Below are 24901 nucleotides of genomic sequence, written 5' to 3'. Positions count from 1 at the left end.
TGAGCATCTGCCTTTGGCTCAGGTCATAACCCCAGGGTCCTGGGATTGAGTCCCACATCGGACTCCCTGCTCAGTGGGGAGTCTGTATCTCTGCCCTTCCCCTGACTTATGTGTGCTCTCTCTCTCTTAAATAAAGAAATAAATAAAATATTTTTAAAAGACTGAAGATGTAGCCATCGCACACCCATTACCTGGCTTTTTTTTTTTTTTTTTTTTTTAAAAACAAGGTCTTTGAATTTCCAAACTCACTGAGTGTTGTAGTCTGAATCCCCAGACTCAACAGGAGAGGGTTTAGCAGCTTTGCTCCACATATCAGACACTGCTCACTTCCTCGTCAGGGAGGGGGAGCTCCACACTGCTCCGCTCCCTACCCCAATACGGCCCATGCCACATATTAGGGCTTGTCACTTGCAAACCCCTGCTCCTGATACAAAATTCTGTGCTACACAGCACGTTTTTTATCACAGCTGGATCCACAACTGTCTCCATGATGGGAATCAGGAATAGCTGGATCAAGGCACTCAAATGACAGGATGAGGACTTTGTCTGTCTCTTACCCTCTCTCTGCCCCTCTGTGACTCTCCAGTCCTCATTTCTGCTTTTCTCTCTGCTGGCTTCATTTTCAGGCTGATTTCATGGAGCTCTAGGCTCACCATGCATTACATATAGCAATGTTACCTCTTTCTTGATTTTCCAACAGAGAGATATGGACAGCTCTGACTGGGCTGGCTTGGGACCTCTGTTCATCCCTATATTAATCACAGAAGCCAGACGAGAGGAGGTACCCTAATTAACTGTCCTGAGTTGCGTGCCCACCAGACAGCCCCTCTGGGTTGCAGGGAAAGGCAGTTTCAGAAAGGGAAAAATGCTTGAGAGGCAAAAATAGATGTTCAGAAATTAAGCCTTCTTGGTCTACATTTTCCTGTTGGTCCAGAGTATGACAGCCTGCCCTGCCTTTGCCTGCCCTTCAGAGGATTTGACTTTTCTCCTGCATCCTTAATCATCACAGAGAGGCTCTTTATCTTTTATGTTATTTTTTAAAATTGTGAAATGTATCATGCATACTTATAAGCCATATGTTCATCTTAAAGAATAGCAAAACAAACACCTGCATCCCCACCTCCCAAATTAAGAAATAGAACAGTGTGAGTTTCTTAGAAGCCTCAGAATGTCCCTCCCCAGTCAATACTCCTCTCTCTATCAGGGAGCACCTACACAGAATTCGTCTGCCATGCTTTCCTTTATAGTTTCACTCCCCCCCCACACACACATACACACACACGCACACACACATGCATGCACACACTTAAATCTCTAGCAGTATATTATTTGGTCTTGCAGAGCTTGGATGCCTACTTTAATGCTATATTATAGAATACAGGGCGCCTGGGTGGCTCAGTGGGTTAAGCCGCTGCCTTCGGCTCAGGTCATGATCTCAGGGTCCTGGGATCGAGTCCCGCATCGGGCTCTCTGCTCAGCAGGGAGCCTGCTTCCCTTCCTCTCTCTCTACCTGCCTCTCCATCTACTTGTGATTTCTCTCTGTCAAATAAATAAATAAAATCTTTTAAAAATAAAAAAATAAAAAAATAAAAAAATAAAGAATACAATACATATTCTTCTGTAACTTCTTTCATCCAACATTACATTTTAGAGATTCCTTACTGTTGATGCAAGACACTGTAGTACTTTTTTTTAAAATATTTTATTTATTTATTTGATACAGAGAGAGAGAGAACAGGAACACAAGCAGGGGGAGTGGAAGAGGGAGCATCAGGTTTCCCACGGAGCAGGGAACCTGACATGGGGCTCGATCCCAGGACCCTGAGATCACAACCTGAGCCCAAGGCAGATGCTTAATGACTGAGCCACCCAGGCGCCCCACTGTAGTTCATTTTTACTGCTACATACTAGTCCGCTGTGGGAGTATCCCATACTGCGTGGAGCTCTTCTGTTCTTTCGAGTGCATACCCATGCGTGGAATGGCCAATCTGAAGGGCACTTGCACCTTCAAGTCTCCTGGATGATGCTAATCCCCACCCCCCACCAGCTCCCCAAGAGATTGTAATAATCTACACTTCCAATGGTGGTCAGTGGTAGTGTTTTGGTTGATCTCATTCTTGTCAACTCTAATTTTTGTCAGTTGCATGGGCGTGGTCTATGGCTCCTTATGGTTGTAATTTTTATGTATCATCTGCTTTTCCTCTGCTGTGAAATGCCCTGTTTATGTCTTTTGCCTATTTTTGAATGGACTGTTGATATTTTTTAAATTGATTCCTAAGAGCTCTTTAAGGGTTTACAGGATTATAATCTGGTATCAGTTCTGTACGTTCAGGTATCTACCTGCAGCTTGGAATTGCCTTTGCATTTTATTTATGGTGACTTGAACAGAAGCTGTTCATTTTCATGTGAGATTTTTTCTTATCCAAGATACCTTTACCAAGCTGAGTCATAAAGGTATTTCCTGATACTGTCTTCTAAGAATTTCTTATTTTGTCTTTCATATTTTAGTGTTAAATCTTTCGTGTTTTAAGTATTTAATCTACCTGGATTTGATTTTTGTGCTTGCTATAAGATGCTTGCCTCCCAGTTTTACTTTCTTCCCCATTTATTTGCAATGTCCTCTCCATCAGAAATCAACTTTCCATATGTGAGTGGTTGTTTTTTTTTTCCCTCTAAGCTCCCAAACTTTCTGTCTTGAAAGGGAGAGAGAGGATCTCAAGCAGACTCCATGCTGAGTGGAGCCAGATGTGGGGCTCTGTCCCATAACCCCAAGACTATGACCCAAGCCAAAACTAAGAGTCAGACGCCCAGCTGACTTGGTACCCAGGCACCCCTCACCCAATCTTTTAAAAAAATGTGGTAAACTATTCATAACTTCAAATTTACCATCTTAACCATTTTTAAGTACACATTTCAGTGGCATTAAGTACATTCACTTAATATACAACCATGAACACCCTCCATCTCCGGAACTTTGTCAGAATCCCAAACTGAACCTCTGTTCTCATCAAACAATAATTCCCCATTTCCCACTCTTCCTAGCCCTAGAAAGTGGAATAAGTGGAATCACATGGGATTTGTGTATGGCTTACTTCACAAGTGCAATGTCATCAAGGTTCATCCAGGTAGCACGTGTCAGAATGTCTTTCCTTTTGGGAATATTCCGTTATATGCATGTACCATATTTTGTTTATCCATTCATCCATCACTGGACCTATTATAGAATATTGCAAATAATAATATTGTGACTATTCCACCTACGGTGGCTGTTGAGTAATGCCGCTAAGAACATAGATGTGCAAATGTCTGTCTGAGTTCTTGCTTTCCATTCTTTTGGATCCATACCCAGAAGTGGGGCTGTAGTTTGATGTTTAATGATTTTGAGTATCTGCTATACTGTTTTCACAAAGGCTACCTATACCATCTTACATTTCCATTTCTACCAGCAATATACAAATGTTCCAATTTCTCCACATCCTCATCAACACTTGATATTTTCAGTTTTTATGTATTGTTTTGTTTTTAATAACAGCCATCCTAATGGGTGGTGGAGCGAAATGGTATTTTTTAAAAGATGTATTTAGTTATTTTAAAGAGATACTGAGAGAGGGAGAGCAGGGGAGAGGGACAGAGAGTCTTAAGCAGACTCCTGGTCAAGTGTGGAGCCTGATGTGGGGCCTGATCCCATGACCCTGAGATCCTGACCTGAGCCAAAACCACAAGTCAGATGCTCAACCAACTGAGCCACCCAGGCACTCGTGAAACAGCATTTTATTTGGTTTTTCTTTGCATTTCTGTAACAGTTAGTGATTTGAGCATCTCTTCATGTGCCTATTAGCTCTTTATATAATTCTTTGGAGAAATGTCTTGTCAAGTCCTTTCTCATTATTTCATTGGGTTGAGGTTTTGTTTTTCTTGTATTATTTTTGCTTGTTTTCAGCTTGTTTGTTTTTGCTCTTGAGTTGTGGGAGTTCTTTCATTTATTCTTAATTGCTATGGTTTTCTAAGAAGTCTTGAGATCTGATCAAGGAAATGTCCTCTGCCGCCATACGTGTCTGTCCTTTAAAAAATGATCTGGCATTTCCTGGCCCTTTGCCCTTCCAAATAAACTTTGGCATCAGTTCGTTGAGTATCTTTTTAAAAATCTTGTTCATATTTTGATTGGAATTGCCTAGAATATGTATATCAGTTTGGGGATAACTGATATATTTATAAGATTGACTCTTTCTGTCACGAGAATACTGTCTCTCCACTTACTTGGGTCCTTTAAAGCCTTTCAGTAAAGTTTTACAATTTTCTCCATAACGGCTTTCTCATGTTCTGTTAGATTTACTCTGAAGGGTTGATATTTGCTCATGCTCTTATAGGTGGTATCTTTTTAAATTATATTTCCTAACAGTTACGGGTAAATAGAAATGCAACTGACTTCTACATATTGCTTTTGTATCCAGAAAACTTCCTGAGCTCTCATACCAATTTTAATAATTTATTTGTAGATCACACTGGGTTTTCCATCCAGACAATCCTAAGAGCGGCAAGGGTATTTGTCCTTCCTTTCCAATCCTTCCACATTTCAATTTGCTTTTTCCCCCGTGTTCTACTACGCCGACCAGTATAATGTGCTGATAATGGGACTTCCTAGGCCTTGTTCCAGATCTTAAAGGGAGTGCTCTCAACATTTTCTCATTAAGTATGCTGTGGGGCTTTTTGTTCTTTTTTTCTTGTCTTGAGAAACAGAACCAATAGGAACTATATCTGTATTATCTACTGTATCTTATGTATAATATATAAGAAATTGCTCAAGGGATCGTGGAGGCTGAGAAGTCCCACAGTCTGTTATCTGCAAGCCAGAAACCCAAGGAAGCCAACGGTATACTTTCAGTCTAAGCGAGTCCAGAGGCTTGAGAACCTGGGGCACCAGGGGTGAGGTCCTAATTAGAAGGCAGGAGTAGACCAGTGTGTCAGCACAAACTGTCAGGCAAAAGGCAGATCTCCCTTCCTCTGCTTCTTACTCTATTCAGGCCCTCCAGGAACTGGATGATGTCCACCCATGAGGGCCAGTTTGCTTTACTCAGCCCACTGATTCAAATGCTAATCTCATCTGGAAACATCCTCACAGATACCCCAGAAATAATGTTTAATCTCTGGGCACCCCATGACCCAATCAAGTTGACAGAAAAAATGAACTCTCGCAATATTCTTGGTTTTGTTACTTGTCTATTTTATTATTTTTATTTTGTTCTTTGCTATTGATATTTTTCCCCTCCTCCTCTTTTTTTAACAATGCTTAAAAAATATAAAGACCATTCTTAGCTCACAGGCTGTGCAAAAGAATTTGCCAGTCCCTGGTTTAGATTACCACCTCATCTCAATGAAGTTTTCCTGTTTCCTACAATAGAGTGATGCCTGTGTGATTTCTTAAAGTAAATATCTTTGGAGGTGCTGAGTCAGAAACATAGTCACCACCCACCATGCTAATGTACACCACCCAGCTGTGAAATTCACACTACTGTGTCTCCACCCACCAGATCTGGTGTCTTTTCAAACTAGTACCAACCTGGACCACACCAAATGCCTCTAACATTCAGGCATGGTGACTGTAAAGGCTACAGTAAGACTCTGGCTCTCTCTTGCTGCCCTCTCCTGGCTGGCTCGTTGTTGAGAATTTGCTGTGAGTCCTGGTAGAGTTCCTGTGGATCATGATACCTCCCTGTCCGGTTGCTGGTCTGCAGACTTCTCAAAACCTGTACTGGTAGACTCTTAACACTGGTTGTGATGGCCAAGTTTATTTCTTGTACATAATAAGCTCCTGAGACTTTTTTTTTTTTTTTTAAGATTTTATTTATTTATTTGTCAGAGAGAGAGAGAGCACAGGCAGAGTGGCAGGCAGAGTCAGAGGGAGAGGCAGGCTCCCTGCAGGGCAAGGAGCCCGACGTGGGACTCGATCCCAGGACGCTGGGATCATGACCTGAGCCGAAGGCAGCTGCTTAACCAACTGAGCCACCCAGGCGTCCCTCCTGAGACTTTTTGTATGCAGTATTATATAAAAAGAGGAGTTAGCATGCAGTGAATGTTTACTAGATGGCAAGCATGGTTAAACAAGCATTATCTTGCTGCATCCTTGCAATAACCACAGAAGCACCATACCTCTTGAGTGTTCAGCATTCCCCTTGCGCAAGTGATGATCTTGAGACCCAGAGAGATTACATAACCTGGGCAGGGTCCATAGGTAGTAGGGAGTGGAGCTGAAGCTTGGGATTTAGTCCATACTGATCTGACTGTAAAACCCAAGCTCTTCATCTGCAACCCAAGGTTCTCCCATCTTTGGTTAGCATCTCAATCAGTGGGAATCCTATGGAGCCAGAAGTTTGCAATTTTATCAAGCACTGTGTCCTGGGGATCTATACTTTGAGAGTGCCGCCTCCCATAAACAGATAGAGAACTGCTTCCAGCAGAAACAAAGAACCATTTAACAGAAGTCTTTAACCAGAAGCCTCATCCTGGGGTGGAACAAAATGCTGGGCAGACCCGCCTTCACTGAATACAGGAGGAGATGAAAAGAAGTGATAACATGTAGGGCATTTTATCTCTTCCTGTCCCTCGGGCTTCCCTGCCCCACTCCCCGCCTTAGCCACAGAGAAGTGCCTCTCATTTACCAAAAGAGGTAGAACATTCCCCGTCAGTTGACAAAGAGCCCTGAGCAAGTGTGTGCTGGTTATACGAGAATGCTTAAAACCTCAGGGGGAGTCTGACTGTTCAGAGGAACAGTGTCACCTCTTAATTGAAAAAATACAGACTGAACCACCCAGCAAATCCCCTTTCCTTTCTTTAATAAGTTAGACCGAGGGCTCAGGCTGTCAGATCTGGAACTGTTCACGGCTTGCTGGGCAGAGACAAAAGGAAAAACACTTCGTTATAATCCAAACACAATGAACTTGCCGTGAAACAAAGCAGCTTGGGCCATAACCATTCCTCCTCGGCACGCTCTGGCTTTCCAGCTGCGAATCTATGTTTGGCAAGGAAGGGGATGGAAAGTTCTCCCTACCTGGTGGCCCATGTTTCCTTGAACTTTTCTATCTCTTTGGCTCCTGGGTAGGGCTGGCCAGCATCCATGGAGCAAGGGTGTGGGACACACACCTATGTGAGAACGGGCAGCTGGTTCATGCCCAGCAAAGAATAAATAGAACAGAACAAAGCCAAAAGAATGCCAGGCATTGCGCTGGGTGTTCGATACAATGGAATCTTCCCACAGCCCACGGAGGTGTTGGGATTAGATCATCATTTGACAAACGAGACAACCAAGGCACAAATACAGTAACTTGCCCAAGACCAGCCAGATAATAAGAAGTAGAGCCAGAAATCGAACCCAGAGTCCTGGCCCCTTCCGTGTGCCATAGTAAGGGACCCTGCCCTCTGTGTTTGTTCTTCGGGAGAGAGCTTATACTTTCAGTCCAAACAGTTCTGCTCACAGGCCTTGGCGAAAGGCCACTTGCCCTTGGGCCCAAGAATAATGTAAATACAGTGAGCCATTTATTAAAGATGAGAATACATATGTCGAGCTCTTTGCCCAGCACCTGGTACTTCTTAAAGAACTCGGCAGATCTCCGGGCATCGTTGAGCCCCTGGCCAGGGTGTTCCTGGCTGTAGGACGTTCCCTTGGCCACTGAGATACAAACACATCCCACGTGACTCCAATGGATGGTCCAAAGAGGAAGAAAAAATGGCTTTGGACTCAAGAAAGTTAGAATCCTAACTGGGGAATTAAATGAATGTCCTTTTTAGAAAAAGGAATAAAAGCTTACTCATAGCCTCCCTATCACACAGGGTCCTCATTTCTAGTCCCAATCTCACCAACGAATAAACGGGTAGCCATGGAGAAAACTTCACCGGGGCCTCATTGTTCTCCGTGGGGAAAATAGGGACAGTTTTATTGTGAAGCTTCCACGCATGGTTGAGTCCTAAATAAATAGCACACGGGATCCCAGGGGAAAGGAGGTAATGGGATTCGTTGGGCTTCTTCAAGAGCTAGCTTGGGAACTGAGGCCTGAAGGTTGCTGGCTGCTTTGGAACCCCCAAGAGGAAATCATGTTCGTGGTGCATTTTTCCTCGTGTTATGGAAAACCCAACTCAAATTGCTTTACACCCAATGGGATTTATTGACCTACGGACCCAACAGAGTCAGAGGGGGAGCCCATCTGAGACGCAGTGCCGTCCAGGGTTCTAAAGCCATCATGGCGCCAGCACCGGGTCTGAGTGGGGCTTTGGCTGTCACCCTTCACGTGTCTGTTCTGCCCAGAAGCTGGTCTTGCTTAGGAAAGTTAGATGAGGTCCAGGCCTCACGTCTACAGCCCCTGTGGACCTTCTGTTTCCCATTCGCAAGACAGTCCCAAGGGACCTTCTGATTGGACCCACAGAGGCCCCATGAACCACTCCCTGGACGTGGGAGATGGAAATACGTGATCACCTTACCTCCGGCCACAGGCTCGGTCCCCAGCACCTTGGAGGGGGGTCCAGTTTCTTGGAAGCACATGAATCCTCAGGTGGAAAGTGCGTCCTCTTGGGGGGTGGGACTTGTGAGGGAGATAAGCATTGTAGGGAGATTACATCGGGGAAATTCCTTTTACAAAATAAAAGGGACAAGTAGGGGCGCCTGGGTGGCTCAGTCAGGGAAGCATCTGACTCTTGATTTTGACACAGGTCGTGATCTCAGGGTTCTGAGATCAAGTCCCGTGCAGGGAGTCGACTTGAAGATTCTCTCTCCCCCTCTGCCCCTCCCCCCTCCCCCAGTGAATAAATAAATCTTAAAAAAAAGAAAAAAGAAAAAAGGCACAAGTAAGACATGTGTGAGAGTGAGCCCACCATTTTGTTTGGCAGAGTGTTCTTGAGAGGCAGTGGTGAGGGTGGGCAGCCAGCAGAGGCCCCGGGGGCAGCCGTGCCAACCCCAGAGGCCCCGGAGTCAGCCATGCCAACCCCAGGCCTGGCCTGGGTTGAGTTTGAGAGTTTCAGCATCTACCAGGACCTCAGCAAACTCAGGAAACACACCGGTTTCCTTCTATTATAAAGGCTAACCCTTAATTCCTTAAAGAGAGTATTTACTTCACCTTAAAACATTCAGTGGGGGAACAGAGAAGAGGGGAGCCCACCAGGTGCTGAGTCTGGGCTGGAGGCTCTTCCTGCCTCTTCTCCTTGAGTGCCCCAAGGAGAAGGAAGTGCCCCAATGAGACAGGAAGCGCGACCCCATTTCACGGATGGTGAAGGAAAGGGAAGGGAAGTTGAGTCACTCGGGCAACAGATAGGCAGAGGGGAGATTTGAGTCCCCAGGGGCTGCTTGACTCCAAAAGCCCACAAGCAGAGAACTGGGTTGGGATTTTCTCCGGTTCAGGCGGATTTCATTGTCCTGTGTGTCCCAGTAAATGCTAGGCTCTTGAGCCTTCTGCTGGCGACACCTGCTGTGAAAGGTGAGCTTGTCCTCAGCCACATGTGTGCCCAAGGACACTGAGGAAGGTGGGGGTCTGGAGGCAGGGGGCAACTCAGGCCCAGGGGTCCTGCTCATACCAGCCCCACCAGGCCGGAGGCAGGAAATCAGGTTGGGGAGAAATAGGGCAAGCTGAACACCCTGTTCTGGCCTTTGTCACATTGTCACCGCCCCCCTCCTCACAGCTTCCTCTCGAGCAGCTCTGCGTTCTCTGCTAGGTGCTCTACGCACAGTGTTTCCTCCACACTCGCAAAGCTCTTAAGGCTGGCAATGCCCCCATTTCATAGCTGGGCAAACCGAGGAAGGACCGTGAAGGCTGAGGTCACAGGAAGTGGCTTGTCCCTGAGGGCTGTCTTCTGCTCCCCGTGTCATAGATGAGCACATGAACCCAGTGCTCAGAGGTGGCCCCACAGATGTCACAGGGCTGGCAGGTGCCCGAAGCAGGATTCAGACTCATACTCTGCTGGGCTCCACAGCCTGGTGTGAGGCCTGGGCTGGAAAGGATGGCCCTTAACTTCAGGAAAACCTTCTGGGAAGCTGTTTGGCCTCATGGATCTCCCCCTGAAGAGAGTGTCCCAGGTGCTCCCAGAGAAGCTCGTGGTCCACTTTGTTGGAAGAAGCGTGTGTCCTTTCTTGGGTCATCTGGGTACACGGATGTCACCACCCCTCTCCCCTGTACCCCACTTTCCCGCCTTCCCCAAACACCTCCCAGGAGGCCTCGAACAAACCCTGGGAGGAGCCATGTCAGAGAGGCTGCCTGGGCCTGGGAGTTTTACCCCCCGGGGCAAGTGGAGCGCAAACTCCCCGGAGCCTTGCGCCACATCACCCCCAAGATGAGGCGGATGCTGAGACCAAGGCTTTTATTTTTCAAAGCCACCTCCAACAAAATCGCGGAAACCGGGAAAGCCTGAGGTCTGCGTGAGCACACGAAAGGTCTGACACCAGCTGCGGGAGAAGGGCACTGACTGCGGAAGTGGATTGCCCCCCTTTCCTTCAGGTTCTGTTTTTAGCCTGTGTTTTTCAGAGCAAGTAGGTGCCATGGTGACAGGTACCATAGAAATAGATGGGGCACCCCGCCTAGTGTGGGGCTGCCAAGCTGTTCCCATGGAGATGCACCGAGAGCTGGGGAGCCCGGGCTTCGGCTGTGTGCTGGCTGCCCGCCCGCCAGGACCCCCCAGGGGCCTGGCACACCTGCCAGCCGCTCGGTCAGGGGAGAAGGCGCCTCAGGAGGCTGGCCCGCGGAGGCTCCGAACTCTCTCCCTGTGACTGTCCGAGGTCTCAGTTGGCATCCATCCAAGGGCACCAGTGGGGGCCTTTTCTCTGGGGGATCCCACTGGACCCCCTTCGGGGGCTTGGCCTTTGCCCAGCACGGGGAGCACCAAGGCCAACAGCGGCCTCTGAACTAACGCCTTGCCATCGGCAGCGCGCCGTCCCCTGCAGGGTCCCCATCCTGCCCATATGTGGGACCGGCGTGAAACTCGGTGTCTTGCGATGAGCAACAAGGAGCTTGCGTTGTGGGCTCTGGGTCCTGAATGGCTGGTATCAGGAATACTCATAAAAGGAAACCTCCGAGAATCTCAGCCACGACCGAGAACAGGGAAGGGCATCATCCCGGCTGAGAGCGTGGTTTTCAGTTTGTGAAAGCTCCGGCCATCAGGACCGAGGCCAGGCCTTGACTATTTATGGACACAGCCTTAATGGGACGGAAAGGCCCTTTGAAACAGCGGGCCAGGCCATCCGGGGTGTTCACACAACCGTCTCCACACAGCCTTCGGGAGACATACGTAAATGAGACGGGTCCAAGCTTAGCTCATTTTTACTTGGGTTTACACCAATTACAGTGCCTTCTGAAATGTGACTCGTAGATACTTATGTCCTTTAAACCTGAATTGTACTGGGCCTGGCGTAAGAGGGTTAAGTCTAAAGGGCTTGTGTTATTCCAGCTGCCCCAAAATATCTGTTCTGGAACGGGGCTCTAGTCTTATAGTATTTGTTGCCGTACAAGTACGCTGTCAGGTGGCATGCTTCCTTGAGGGAAGGGCAAGTATAATTCTGGACTCATGTATGGTTCTCAGACCAATCATTCCAAGAACTGACCAACTAAAGTCAATTTTCCTCTCAAAGACACACACACACACACACACACACACACACACGCCCCTAACAAAGGAATTAAAAAAAAAAAAAAAAACCTTTAATAATCAATACTTCCATCAACTCATAAATTATTGCCAAGTAGTTACAGATTATGAAAACCATAGAACTGGAAGGCACTAAAGAAGGGTCTATCCTGGAGATCCTGGGTGGCTCTGTCGGTCAGGTGTCTGCCTTCAGCTCAGGTCATGATTGCAGGGCCCATGGATGGAGCCCTGCATCAGGCTCCCTGCTCAACAGAGAGTCTCCTCCTCCCTTTCTCTCTTTCTCTGCCTCTCCCCCTGCTCGAGCTCATGCATTCGTGCTCTCTCTCTCTCTCTCTAACAAATAATAAACAAAACCTTAAAAAAAAAAGTTTCTTCTGGCATATCTGGCATTTGACACAAAGGGACCATGGCCCCAAGTGTCAAAGGGCTTTTCTGTTTGGGTCACCGTATCTTCTTTTATACCGTGCCAGAGTATTACCACTAGGCAAGACCTTTCCCAGTGCTGGAAGTGTGTGGAGCCACCAGCTCCTCCAGCCAGTGAGTTGTGCCCACTGAGACTCTAAAGTAGGCTTGTAGGTCATGCCATTGGTTGAGCTGTGCAGTGAATAGCTAGCTAGACATTAAAGCAACTGTTAGGTTTATCCCTAGTATTCACCCATGGAACTATGTGACAGCATTTACTGGTACTAACATCGTATACTTAACCTGCATCTGGGTGGCTGTGTCACACTTAATGGCTGTGGGAATTTGCTCCCACAGAGCATTCCAGTACCTCCGTATTAAATACGCAGACGTGCAAGTTCTAGTTTTATAGGGCCAAGCAAACTATGAAACAGAAGGGTTTGCCTTGTTTGCCCATAGCAATCTCATACCTTGGAGTTCTGCCACTAGGTTGGGTTGCTTTATTTAGCTAAGTAACCGAAAGCAGATTTACTTTGAAGAATGAGCTCTCAAATATTCTATAACTCTCTAAGAATGGACATTCACAATTTGGCAGAGAGTTTTTTCTAAATTTCTACAGAGTCTTAAAGTTACTGCTTGGCCATGTGAAGCATAGACATGAAAATTTTCCTTTTCCAAGATACGCTCTTTCTCATGGAGCTGGAACAGGAAGCCTGAGCTGGAGAATATTTGACACTGAATTCAAGACACATACCGACACCTGTGTCACTGTTCACAGCAACAGTCAGAAACTGAACATTTAATGTGAATGCACCTTAACAATCACAGTTTCCTTTGTTCAATTTACATTTCATGTTGTAGTAAAACTGATAGAACATAAAATTTACTCTCTTAACCAGTTTTACATGTACAGTTCAGTGACATTGAAGACATCCATGTAGTCCTACAACCATCACCACTCTCCATCTCCAGAACTTTTCATCATCCCAGACTTACAGTCTGTTCCTGATAGATACTAACTTCCCATTGCCCCCATTTCAGCCCCTGGCAACCACCCTTCTACTTTCTGTCTTTATGAATTTGACTATTCCAGGTTCCTCTTATAAGTGCCATCATACAGTATTTGTCCCTTGTGGTGGGCTTTTTTTTACTTATCATAGTGCCTTTTTTCCCTTAAAGATTTACTTATTTACTTGACAGAGAGCACAAGTGGGAGGGGCAAGGGGAGAGTGAGCGAGAATCCCAAGCAGACTCTGCACAGAATGTGGAGCCTGATGCAGGGCTCAATTCCACGACCCTGAGATCAGGACCTGAGCCGAAACCAAGTCAGATGCTCGGTCGACTACCAAGTCAACTACACCGTTGAGGTGCCCCACTCATCCTAATGTCTTTAAGCTTCATCCTTATCGTAGCATCTGTTAGAATTTCCTCCCTTTTGACGGCTAAATACTATTCCATTGAAGGTATATGTCACATTTTGTTTAATTACAATTTAATTTTTCAATACTTGTTTATCATCATTTCTGATGATGAAACAATCACAAAGTGTCAGGAAAATTGTCAGGGTGGTACCAAAAAACAACAACAACAAAAATCCTCTTTTTTTTTTCTTGAACTTCTCAGGAATAAGTTGTCCCAATAACTCCATCATCTTCTAATACTGTCCTATGTTTTTCCTACAAAGACACTTCTCCACCTAACCACAATACAACCAGTTTTTGCAGTCGTGTCTTTTACCACAAGAGGATCCAGTTCAAAATCCCTCTTGGATTTAGGCATGTCTGTTTAGTCTCCTTCTGTCTAGAAGCACAGCTTCTCGGTGTCTCCTTGACTTTCATGATTTTGACACTTTTAAAGATCACAGAACATCCCTCAGTTAAGATCAGATTTAAGTTATGCATTGTGGCGGGAATATCGTAACAGTGACTGCCTTCTCCTTGTATCCTACCAAGGGATCTGCCATTTTGGTTTGCTCCTATACTTTGACCACATGGATCAAGGTGGTGTCTCCCAGGTCTCTTCAAGATAAAACTAGTCTTTTCCTCTTCATAATGGATAGGTATTTTATGGGGAGGAACTTCGAAACTGTGTCACTATCTCCTTCCTCATCAACTTATATTATCTCCACATGAATGTATGGATTCCTATATTAGTTAGTGGGTTATATCCATTCCCATCATTATTTAATTTAAAGCTCACACTGTCCCCAATTTGACTGCTGATATCTCTCTCATTCTGTGTCCATTCTGTATGGCCCCATCATTCTTTGAGCATGTCCTCACTTTCTAGCACAACGAGATGTTATAGGCTCATCTTCTGACTTCCTGGTCCCAGTTGTGGAATCAACCATTTTTCCAAGGACTCCTCACTCATTTTAATGGAAGATGGTATTTTGAATCCAAGAGTGGGACACCAGATGGGCTCGTGCCTATTGAAATGTTGCTGCTCCCAGGCAGAGCTAAGGAATATATGTTTCCCTTCATGTAGGTGCACACACACACAGAGGTACATGCACACATGGGTACACTCCTTACCCTCTGATGCTACATACTAGGCCACCATTCTCTGACCCTAGGAAGCATCCCTCCTTGCCCTGAATCAGCCAGTGACACCACAGGCCAGGCCACCCTCCCTGAGGATGTCCTCCTCATCACTTGAGCTCCAATCCCCTGCTTTGGGCCACCATGGCTCCCTCCTTCTCTCCCCGACCCTGGACCCAATGACTTTAGGTAGGACTGAATTGTTTAGGAAGGAGGAAGTAAAAGGGACCACCATTGGCTTTGGTTGAGAAAACTGTTTTGTTAACAATCTTTTTGCTTATTGGGAGCATGTGTATCTGACCTCTTAGATAAACAATACTAAACATGACTGCCAGCATTTCCCCTGATCTTTTGTCTCTGTGATTATAATGAAACTAAATGTATGAATTATTTATTACAGTTAGGAAGCTTCTTTCATATGACGGCATCTATTTCCAAACATACCATTGTATTTGGGCTGTCATCATCCACTCTCCTGGCAAATGTTGAGTAACCCCCACCACAGAAAATTATGAGTGAGGAAAAGTTCTGTACACCTACTTGCTCTGCTCTTCCATTATCAAGTTGTAGGACTCTATGCAAGGGATCCAGGGACCTCAAAAGAAACCAGAAATGGAGTTTTGTATTACTGTGAATTGGCTTGTGCTTGTGAATAAGTGAGATACTCCTGGCAGGGCTGTGAACATCAAGGAAACGGACTGGGTCTCCTAATTTTTTCATACCCTTCAAAGTCAGGGGCTAAGCACAATCCTGCTTCTGTTGTGGGTGCTCCCCGTGCTTGTTAGCCAACAGAACCATGATGACTTCATCATGGCAGTGAGGGAGAAAGGGTGTGAGTTTCAAATGCTGGTGGATGTTTTCCTCCTTGACCTCCATGATCTCAAATTCCTGCTTGCAATACTTGCTTCCCTGGGTTTCTGAGCTGTATGGTTTCTCTCCTGCCTCCTGGGCTTTCTCATCATGGTTGCCTTTGTGCCTGTCACTCACTCTGCTTGTCTCCCCCAACAGTGGACTTTTATTGGGTGTTTTCCAAGATACAGCAAGGAATAAAGCAGATCAGAAGTCCTTCCCTGGCATTAAGGCACCCACTCTCCTTCAGGGTTCTTGTCTAGGAGGGAGACTTTCTGGATGCTCATGCTTTAGCAAGTCTCCCCTCTCCTCTGCCAGCCTCCTGCTTAGCTTGCCCTGCGGTCCAGTCCCCTACCTGTCCCCGGAACCTTCCTGGTAAAAGGCGAGTCTTACTGAGTCCCTTTACCACGAAACACCATGACTTCCCTTCGCTCTTGGATCACCCAGGCGCTGACTTCTGCTTGCCCTCCCAGACCCTGCTCCCCAACCTCCTCCTTCACCTCAAATATTCCAGCAGCACAGGAAGTCTATTCCCTTCACACGCCTTCCTGCTTTTGCTCATGCTATCTCCTGGCCTAGAGATCCCCTTCCCTACCCGTCCGCTAGTCTGACCCCCACTCTTGCTGGTAGACCCAGCCTCTTTCCCTCCTCCCCTCCCAGTCCACGTGGCCCAGGAACGCTTAGCACGTGGTGTTGCAGCTACAGAAGACAGATAGGGCAGTAATTATGTGCTGTCTCTGGGGATGGTAAACCCCCCATGAGCAGGGGCGGGGGCTGTCTTCTTCCCCGAAGTCCCTGCCGCAGGCTGGGTGCCGAGTGACAAACAGGTGGCCCTTCCAGGGTGCTAAGTGCGGATCCCTGGCTAAGAACTGTTCTAAGACTCTCACATGTGCCAGCTCCTCGGATCCTTCCCACCACTCAGTGCACAGATTGTTATTAACCCCGGTTTACGGAGGAAAAGGTGGGCACGGGGAGGTCGGTGATCCCCTGCCGAGTGTGGAGGCTGGTTTGGGATCCTCACAGCCTCCCTGTCATTGTGCTCTCTACCGCCATGCCTGCTGGATGACAGTTGGAAGATGGATTGTACCTGGACTCTAGACACCTAGCGGTCACCCAGGAAGTGACAGCTGTCATTGTTATCACCATGCTGTCCACTCTCCCAGGCGTGCAGAACTTTTACATGGGGATAAGTTTTGCTTTACTCACCTCCGTGTACTCAGTGCAACCCACACAGTAGGAACTAAATAATATTTCCCAAATGAATGAAAAACTTATGACAAATGTATAAGGAATGACTTCAAATTTATTATTATTTTATTATTATTATTTGATTTAAGAGAGGGAGAGAGGGGTGGAGGAGTGAGGCAGAAGGAGAGAGAGTCTTAAGCAGACTTCGTGCTCACAAAAGAGCCCGATGGGGGACTCAGTTTCGCAACCCTTGAGATATAACCTGAGCTGAAATGAAGAGTCTGATGCAGGGGCACACGGGTGTCTTAGTTAAGAATCTGTCTTCGGCTCAGGTCATGATCTCAGGGTCCTGGGAAGGAGCCCTACATTGGACTCCCTGCCCAGTGGGGAGTCTGCTTCTCCCTCTGTCCTTCTCCCAATTCATTCTCTCTCTCTCTGTCTCAAATAAATAAATAAATATCTTAAAAAAGAAAAGAGTTAGATGCTTAACCGACTGAGCCCCCTAATGCTCCCAGGAATGACTTATTTGATCATAATATTTTATTTCTTTATAAAGAACCTAGTCCTGGGGTGCCCAGGCAGCTCAGTCGGTAGAGCATTCGACCACAGGTCTCAAGGTTGTGAGTTCAAGCCCCACACTGGGTGTAGAGATGACTTTAAAAAGATCTGATTCTAACTTCCTTATATATGTTTAAATTAAATGTCATTTTTAAATCACATAATATGTCCATGTTGTCCCACTCAAAGGTGCAGGAAGGATAGATGCAAAAGATACCTCTTCCCTCAGGGTCACCCCATGGCACAACTCTAGAGGGCGCCATTCACATAAAATACAGTGTGGCAGCCACTGCTCCTGCTCAGGACCCCATCCACCTAATTTCCCTCTCTATAGGCAGCTCTTCTCCAACCTTCCAGAGATCGTTCAATACACTCAAATGCATCATGGGTGTTATTCAACATAGAATAACCTTGCCTTGTGTTATTCATTTTATCCATTTTCCATTGTTCATTTTATGTCTTTGGGAAATTATTTCACATGAAGTGTATAGATTAGCTTCATTCTTTATAATGGTTACATAATATCTCTTTGTATGGTAGGGATGTACCATAGCTTAGTCACTCTTCTATTTAACCAGTCCTCCATGTATCTGATAAACCTCTATTAGGTTGTTTCTAAATTGTTTCTATTACAAATAAGGCTGCCTTGTGCTCCTATCATTTGGCCCCACTGCTTGAGCACATCTGGAGCATGTCTTCCTACAATTGGATTACTTGGGTAAAGCAGAGAAATGAATTTCTAATGGTGGAATTTCAGTTATCTATGACAGGCATAGCTGAGATATTTTTACACTGAGCTTTGGGGCGTGTCAGATCCTTCTAAGGAACTGATGGGCTGTGGGCCCCTCTCTGGTATATTTGAGGTTAGAGAATGATATTTGTGGACCTGAAGTTTGTTATTCTCTAAAGAGAAGAGAATTCACAGTGTAAAGTAGCTTCTTAGGGTCCAACCAGTGCTCACTGATTAGTCCCTTACTTACAGTAAGACCTCACTGGGCATTGGGGCACCTGGAACACTCAGGGCCACTCATTAGTGAGTGGAGGCCCTGATGGAATGCCTGAGAAACTTCACTTTGTGTGGTCTAATGGTTTGAACCCATTCTCTACCTTTGAGTTCAGTCCCCCCAAAACACATAGAGATCCAAGAGACTCTGGCTCTGGAAATGTGGGAAAAGGGGAAAGTCCCTGCTATTCCTACTAAGAATGTGATTCTTTTTTTTTTCTTTTTCTTTTTTCTTTTTTTTTTTTGAGAGAGAGAGAGAGGACATGAGTGGGAGGGGCTGAGGGAGAGGGAGAGAGAATCTGAAGCAGACTGCTCTGAGCAGGTAGCCTGACATGGGGCTCGAACTCACAACCCTGAGATCATAACCTGAGCAGAAACCAAGAGTGGGATGCATAACAACTGTGCCACCCAAGCCCCAGGATGAGATTCCTATTAATACAGAGGATGGGGCACCTGGGTGGCTCAGTGGGTTAAAGCCTCTGCCTTCAGCTCAGGTCATGATCCCAGGGTCCTGGGATCAAGCCCCACATCGAGCTCTCTGCTCAGCGGGGAGCCTGCTTCCCTTCCTCTCTCTCTGCCTGCCTCTCTGCCTACTTGTGATTTCTGTCTGTCAAATAAATAAATAAAATCTTTAAAATAATACAGAGGATGGATGGTGGGATGGATGGATATGCATATACATAGACATAGGAAAGTAGAATCAGTCAAATAAGCATGCACTTAGACTTTGTTCTTGGGGTTGAGCTCTACAATTTACTAGTTATGGGATTTCATGGAGTTTCTTTGGTCTCCCCAAGACCCATTCCTTGTCCATAATGGGGTTAACAATGTCTTCTTTGTGAGGCAGTGATGAGGAAGCAATGGTTGTAGACCAGTGAGAAAAAAGGGTCTGGCTCACAGTGGGTTTTCGTATATGGTGGGTTGGTGACTGCTATCATTTATTATATGATCAGACATTCTCTGGTTGGTGTATTGAAGGCACTTCTCTGGCAGGAGCCAATGAGCACGCACTTCATGCCCTGTTTGACCCCTGCCTCCAGGGGATGGCTCTGTAAGGGAGGGGTTCTCAGTCTTCTTTCCCTCCTGACATACACAGTGGATGGTATTAGCGTGCCGGGCACCCTCCCAGTGTGCATTTCACAGGGCAGGATTTCAAGCTGCCCTCATTTATCTGCAGGCCAGGAAAGCAACCTTATTACAGAAATGACCTAGATCCACTTACATTTACATTAAAACAATAAATAAATAAAAGAGAAGAAAAAAAGAGAAGGTTTGGGTGTTTGGGCTATAATTTGTTGGCAAAACGGGACCCCGTTCCCACCGGCTATCTTCTTGAGTGATAATAATGAGGGGAAAGGGCTCACAGGTTCCCCTGAGGTCTCTCATTTTGGTAGGTTTGGGGCAAAATCCATTCTCTTCAATAGATATGAGGTGAAGGCCATTATCAGTGTGGTCTGGCCACCGTCCCCACCCGATTATGGAATGGTTCTCTCTTTGACCTTTGCTGAGTGCCTGGGTGAGATGCTAAGCCTTCTGCTGTGACCCTGGGGGAACCACAGACATCAGGCCTGCAGCTGGCCGAGAGGTCAGGCCTGCCGCATCCAGGAGGGCTCTCTCAGCCCAGCGGGCAAGCTCAGGCTTGACCTGTGGAAGCAGGTACACTCAGTATCTTCCCCTGGGGAATGGAATCCTACCTCACCTGACCCTCCAGGCACACAGCCCCCTCAGCCCTATGGGACCAACTGTTCTCTCCTCTGTGTCCCTAAAGCACTTTGTTCTGTAGCCATGAAAGCACTCACCATCGGTTTGAAATACATCTCTACCCTTTCCAGGGCAATGATTTCTTATGTTTTGTTTGTTATAGAGTTTTCATACAATCTCAAATTCTCCATTAAAATGGCTGTGGGGGGACGCCTGGGTGGCTCAGTTGGTTAAGCAGCCGCCTTCGGCTCGGGTCATGATCCCAGCATCCTGGGATCGAGTCCCACATCCGGGCTCCTTGCTCAGCAGGGAACCTGCTTCTCCCTCTGTCTCTGCCTGCCATTCTGTCTGCCTGTGCTCGCTCGCTCTCCCTCTCTCTCTCTCTCTGACAAATAAATAAAATCTTAAAAAAAAAAAAAAAGATTTAAAATGGCTGTGGGGTTCTCATGGTTTTCTATCTATGAACTTGGAGTTGAAAACATACATTGGTGGTTTGGAATCTCCTTGGGTTCTTCTCTAGATGGAAAGGGTTGTGGAGGGGTGCCTGGGCCCCTCAGTCTGTTAAGCATCTGCCTTGGGCTCAGGTCATGATGCTGGAGTCCCAGAATTGGGATTGGGATTGAGCCCCACATCAGGCTAGCTGCTCAGCAGGGGGTCTGCTTCTCCCTCTTCCTCTCCCCACTACCCCAGACTTGTGTTTTCTCTCTCTCACTCGTTCACTCTCTGTGTCTTTCTCAAATAAATAAACAAATTCTTTAGGAAAAAAAAAAAAACACGGAAAGGGTTGTGGAACATCTTGCTTGTCCAGAACCTTCACTGTGGACACTGCCCTGGATTCCTGCTGTCATCCATTCTACAGTCAGCTAGTCATTCAACGAACACTGAACTCCCACTTTTGTGTCAGGCACGGGGCTAGGCAAATGGTATATTGAGAGGGAGAGGACTGGGCTGTGCCTTGGAGCCTGACCCGATGTGACTGTCTAACCCTAGATTGTTTTGTAATTGGAGTCTAGGTAACATACAATGTTGTATTAGTATCAGGTGTACAAATACTGATTCAATAATTGATAGGCATTACTCAGTGCTCACCATAAGAGTGATAGTCACTGCCTGTCGACAACACAGGACTACAATGTTATCGACCGTATTCTCTATGCTGTATTTTTCACCTCGTTTTTTCCCTTTCTTCACCTACTTAGCCCTAGATTTTAAAAATAAAACTGCCAGCTATTTTACCAGCAAAAAGGGGCCTATTTGGATATAGCAGAGAATTGCAATTTAGGGTAAGCCAGCTGTGGCCAAACCACAGGCAAGTCCAGAGGCGAGTCCATGGGGGCAAAGGAGAGAGGTAGCTCTTTTCCAGAGAAAGGCTGTTACAGAAACAAAGAGTCATTGGAGTAAACTTGGGGTTGAGGCTCCTCATTGACTGGGCTGTTGTGGGAGAGGAGGAAACCTTTCTTCCTCCTACTGGGGTGGTGAAATAGCAGCTCAAATTGAACTTGGGAAGTGCAAGGTGGAGGGCTTCTGTTGGGTGGGCCAAGGGTAGGGTGCGAGAGCGCCTCCTGCTGGCTTCCTAGCTCCATTTTTAAACCAAACTATAAACAGAAGTAAACGGAAGGTTTCATTTTAAGAATTTTCACAAGGAAGTCAACATACAGGATTCCTTTCTGGGTGTAATTTCCTAGAGCTTGGACACCATCTCCATATTTTAAAGTCTACAGTATTTTATCCATTCACCAAAAGTCTCTGTGAGGCACGGTACCTAGAGTCGTGGGGGCGGAGCAGGGAGTATAAAGCAGAAAACATGAAACCTCTTCCTTCTGGGCACCCAAATCTAAGTAAGAGGAGTCACACGTGGGCAGAACATCTGGCCTCTCGTTTCGTTTGTGCGTGCACGTGGTATGCCATTGTCTGTTCTCTGGCGCAGGAGTGCTTCAGCGGCGTAAGCCCCGGGAGAGGTCCAGGAGGTGGCCCTGCTCTCCAGACACATGGGAGTCTCCCTGGGAAAGAGAAAGGGGCGATTCAGAGTCAAGTGAAGCATCAGGCCCAAGTCAGTGGCTCAGAGAACACTCTGGGGGCACAGAGGCCCAGCAGTAGTGGGTGTGGGCCTTGGGGCCGCTGCCTAGACACGGAAGACGCCAGCCGGTTTTGAGGAATGGGAAAGCCTTCAGGAGGGAGGGATAGAGGGCTTTCCAGCGCAGGAAAAGGGCTTGAGCAAAACTCTTGAAGTTCTGGGCATTTCTCATTAAAAACTGAGACATGAGGGGCCCCTGGGTGGCTCATCTGGATCTAGGTTTCCGCTCAGGTCATGATCTTAAGGTCAAGAGATCGAGCCCCGTGTTGACTGCGCACTTGGGCTGGGCAGGGGAGTCCGTTTGAGATTCTCTCCCTCTCCCCCTCCTCTCTCTCTCAAAATGAATAAATAAAATCTGAAAAAATAAAGAGAAAGAGGAAAGGAAGTAACAGATATAAGATGGGAGTTTACTCCAAACAATGCCCACCCAGGGCAGGGCCAGGATAGGGCCAGCGGGGAGGTGGTAGGTACCCGAGGCCCAGTCTGCCATCTTCGGGAAAGCTGTGCCCCTCATTTTGTCCCCCTTCTTCCCTTCACCCAGACTCTGGCCCCTTCGAGGACGCCATGATATCCTTCACACGCCACCTGAAGTCCTGCCTTCCACCTGCTGTCAGGACCCTGATTCTACAAAAGAAACCGAACATCAGGAGTGTGTCCGGCATGGCTGGGGGTGAGTGGTGCCAGACGGTTTAAAAAAGAAAGAAAAACTCCCTAGAAATACGAGCTGTCCCGGGCCCAGGAAACCCTGAGATTTCTAGCTTCTGCTTGGGCAACAGGAAGTAAGGGCAGGAGGCTATTACTTCCCATCGCTACTTGATTTCTCAGAAGAAGATGTGGCACCTGGGCCAAGACTCAGGTGTGAAAACCTTATCAGATGGCTCAGCACCAGCAGTTCTGCCCGGTCACCTCCCCACCTCCACGGGGGGGGCACCGCCCGTGGCCTTAGACCATGCAGTGGGTTTTCCCTCGGGGGAAAGTTGCCCCCACATCACACTGCATTTTAATCTGGCTTTGATTCAGACCAATTATCCCTGGTTTGGTCTCCTCTGGGTGCACCGTCTCCTGTGAGAGAAAACAGACATCCAAGTTGTTACTGACCCGAGTCCCAGCAAAATTTCATGACAAGGAAGACTTTTCTGGAAACAGAAATGGCCAGAGGGAGAGCCAGCGGCATGGTTTCAAGTGCTAGAGCAGGACAGTTTTCATTGCTGATTGACACATCTGGCTTTGTTGCTATTTCCAGGCCAGTAGAATTGTCTATTGTTGCATAACAAAGCGCCCCCAAATTAAGCAGCTTAAACCATATTCTGCCATGAGGCTGTGCAGATTGGGTTGTTCTTCTGCCTCACAGGCTGTCCTGTCTGCTGGGGCTGGACTGTCTATGAGAGCTCCTTCCCTCGTGTATGTCTGGAGTGTCCCCTGGGAGGATCTGGAGCAGCCAGGGCTGGCCTCGTGCTTCTGCCTTGCCAGGAAGCCTCCCTAGCAATGGCAGCCCAACTTCTTTACAAGGTAGCTCAGGATTCCAGGAGAATGGTCCATAATTAGCACATATTAAACACCTGCTTGAGCCACACTTCCTAGCATCCTGTTGTCAAAGCAAGGCATGTGGCCAAGGACAGAGTCAACTGGGAAGGGGCCACTCAGGGCTGTGAACATGGGGGAATGTGCCTTACTGAAAGCCACCAAGGTTATGATCTCCCACAGCCTTTTGTGCACATGACACACCAGGGAACACCAGCTGTACCCCCAGCTCCCTAGAACTTCCGGGAGCCAAGAGAACCACGTGTATCGGAGAGACTGGGTGCGAGTCCCCGCACTGACCAAAGCTGTGGGTGAGCCGTGTGACCTCTCTAAGCTCACCTGGGAACTGGAAGTAACAATACAATCCTCCCTAAGGAGCTCGTGGCTAAGATGGTCCATCCAAGTTGGCCGCTGTCATAGAATGTGCCACAAGGAAAGACGCTCATTTTGCAGAACATCTGGAACACCCCAATTCGGGACTGTCTTCCAGGGATTTACATCAAATTAGGAACATTAAAGGAGCTTTTCTCTCTCTCCCTCTCCCTCATCATTAAATTAAAAAGGAAAAAGGAAAATATTGCATTGAGGTAAAAGGACTCAGAAGACTCACTTCATTTTTCTTCACAAAGAAAAAGCCATTAGGACCTTAGCTAGAGCTACCCAGGGGTTGCAGCAATCACTTCAGACCCTCCCCTCACGCGTCCATCACCCCCTCCAAAGAGCCACACGTCACAGAGCCCTCTCTTGGTGTCCTGCCACTAATGGGGGCAACTCAGGGGACTCTCTCCAATCAGCAGTGGAGGTGAACAAACCCCAAACACAGTGCCCTCTGAAGTGCATTTAATTAAAAAGGAAACAAAGAAGCTTTGTGCACATAATACCTCTGATTTGTGGTATTCAAAATCCAATTTGCTCTCCCAACAGGCTTTGAAGGTGAGAAAGAGCAGCTGAGGAAAGCCAGGCTTCTAGGCTGGCTGAATTCCCTTCTACCCCACTCTAGAATATTTTTGGAGATACACTGGGCTTGCTTGAGACATGCAGTCAGCTTCTTTGGGCTTGCAGGGGCTGGGAGTGTCCAGTCTGTCTGCATTTCGAAAGTCTGCAGTGTTGGCAGGCACTGAGGGTTTGAGGTCTTGAGTTCCAGGCTGTGCCACTCGCCAGCTATGTGATGTCACTCATCCCTTCGAGGCTTGTTCTCCTCGTGTATAAAATACAAGTGACCACATCTATAAATGACTCTGCACGTAGTAAGCACTCCAAAAGTACCAGCTGACAGTTTCATGGTAAAAAGCAGAGGGCTGCACGTTGATACAGCAAACTGAGCATTTAGAATTGTCACCAAGTTCATTTCTTCAAATCGGCGTAATTACGTTTTTCTTTGAGATGGTCTTTTTAAAGGAAATAATTTTTTTAAAAAACATAACTTTTCTTGTTTGTTTTTTCTCCAGT

The 24901-nt window shown here is 46.9% G+C and overlaps 1 protein-coding gene across 2 annotated transcripts in view; it reads left to right on the top strand.

Annotated features, from left to right (window-relative positions):
* DGLUCY (D-glutamate cyclase) overlaps positions 1–24901 on the top strand; it is a 77194-nt gene that overhangs the window by 9717 nt on the left and 42576 nt on the right. For both annotated transcript variants that reach the window (XM_059182496.1, XM_059182497.1), the window contains one exon: positions 22473–22601. In XM_059182496.1, coding sequence (XP_059038479.1) covers positions 22473–22601 — 129 coding nt within the window. The remainder of the gene's footprint in view (positions 1–22472; positions 22602–24901) is intronic.

Source organism: Mustela lutreola, chromosome 7 (assembly GCF_030435805.1).
Source record: "Mustela lutreola isolate mMusLut2 chromosome 7, mMusLut2.pri, whole genome shotgun sequence".
NCBI classification, from domain to species: Eukaryota; Metazoa; Chordata; class Mammalia; order Carnivora; family Mustelidae; genus Mustela; species Mustela lutreola.
Note: the sequence above shows the minus strand (reverse complement) of the source record. Positions and strands in the feature narration are given on the sequence as shown.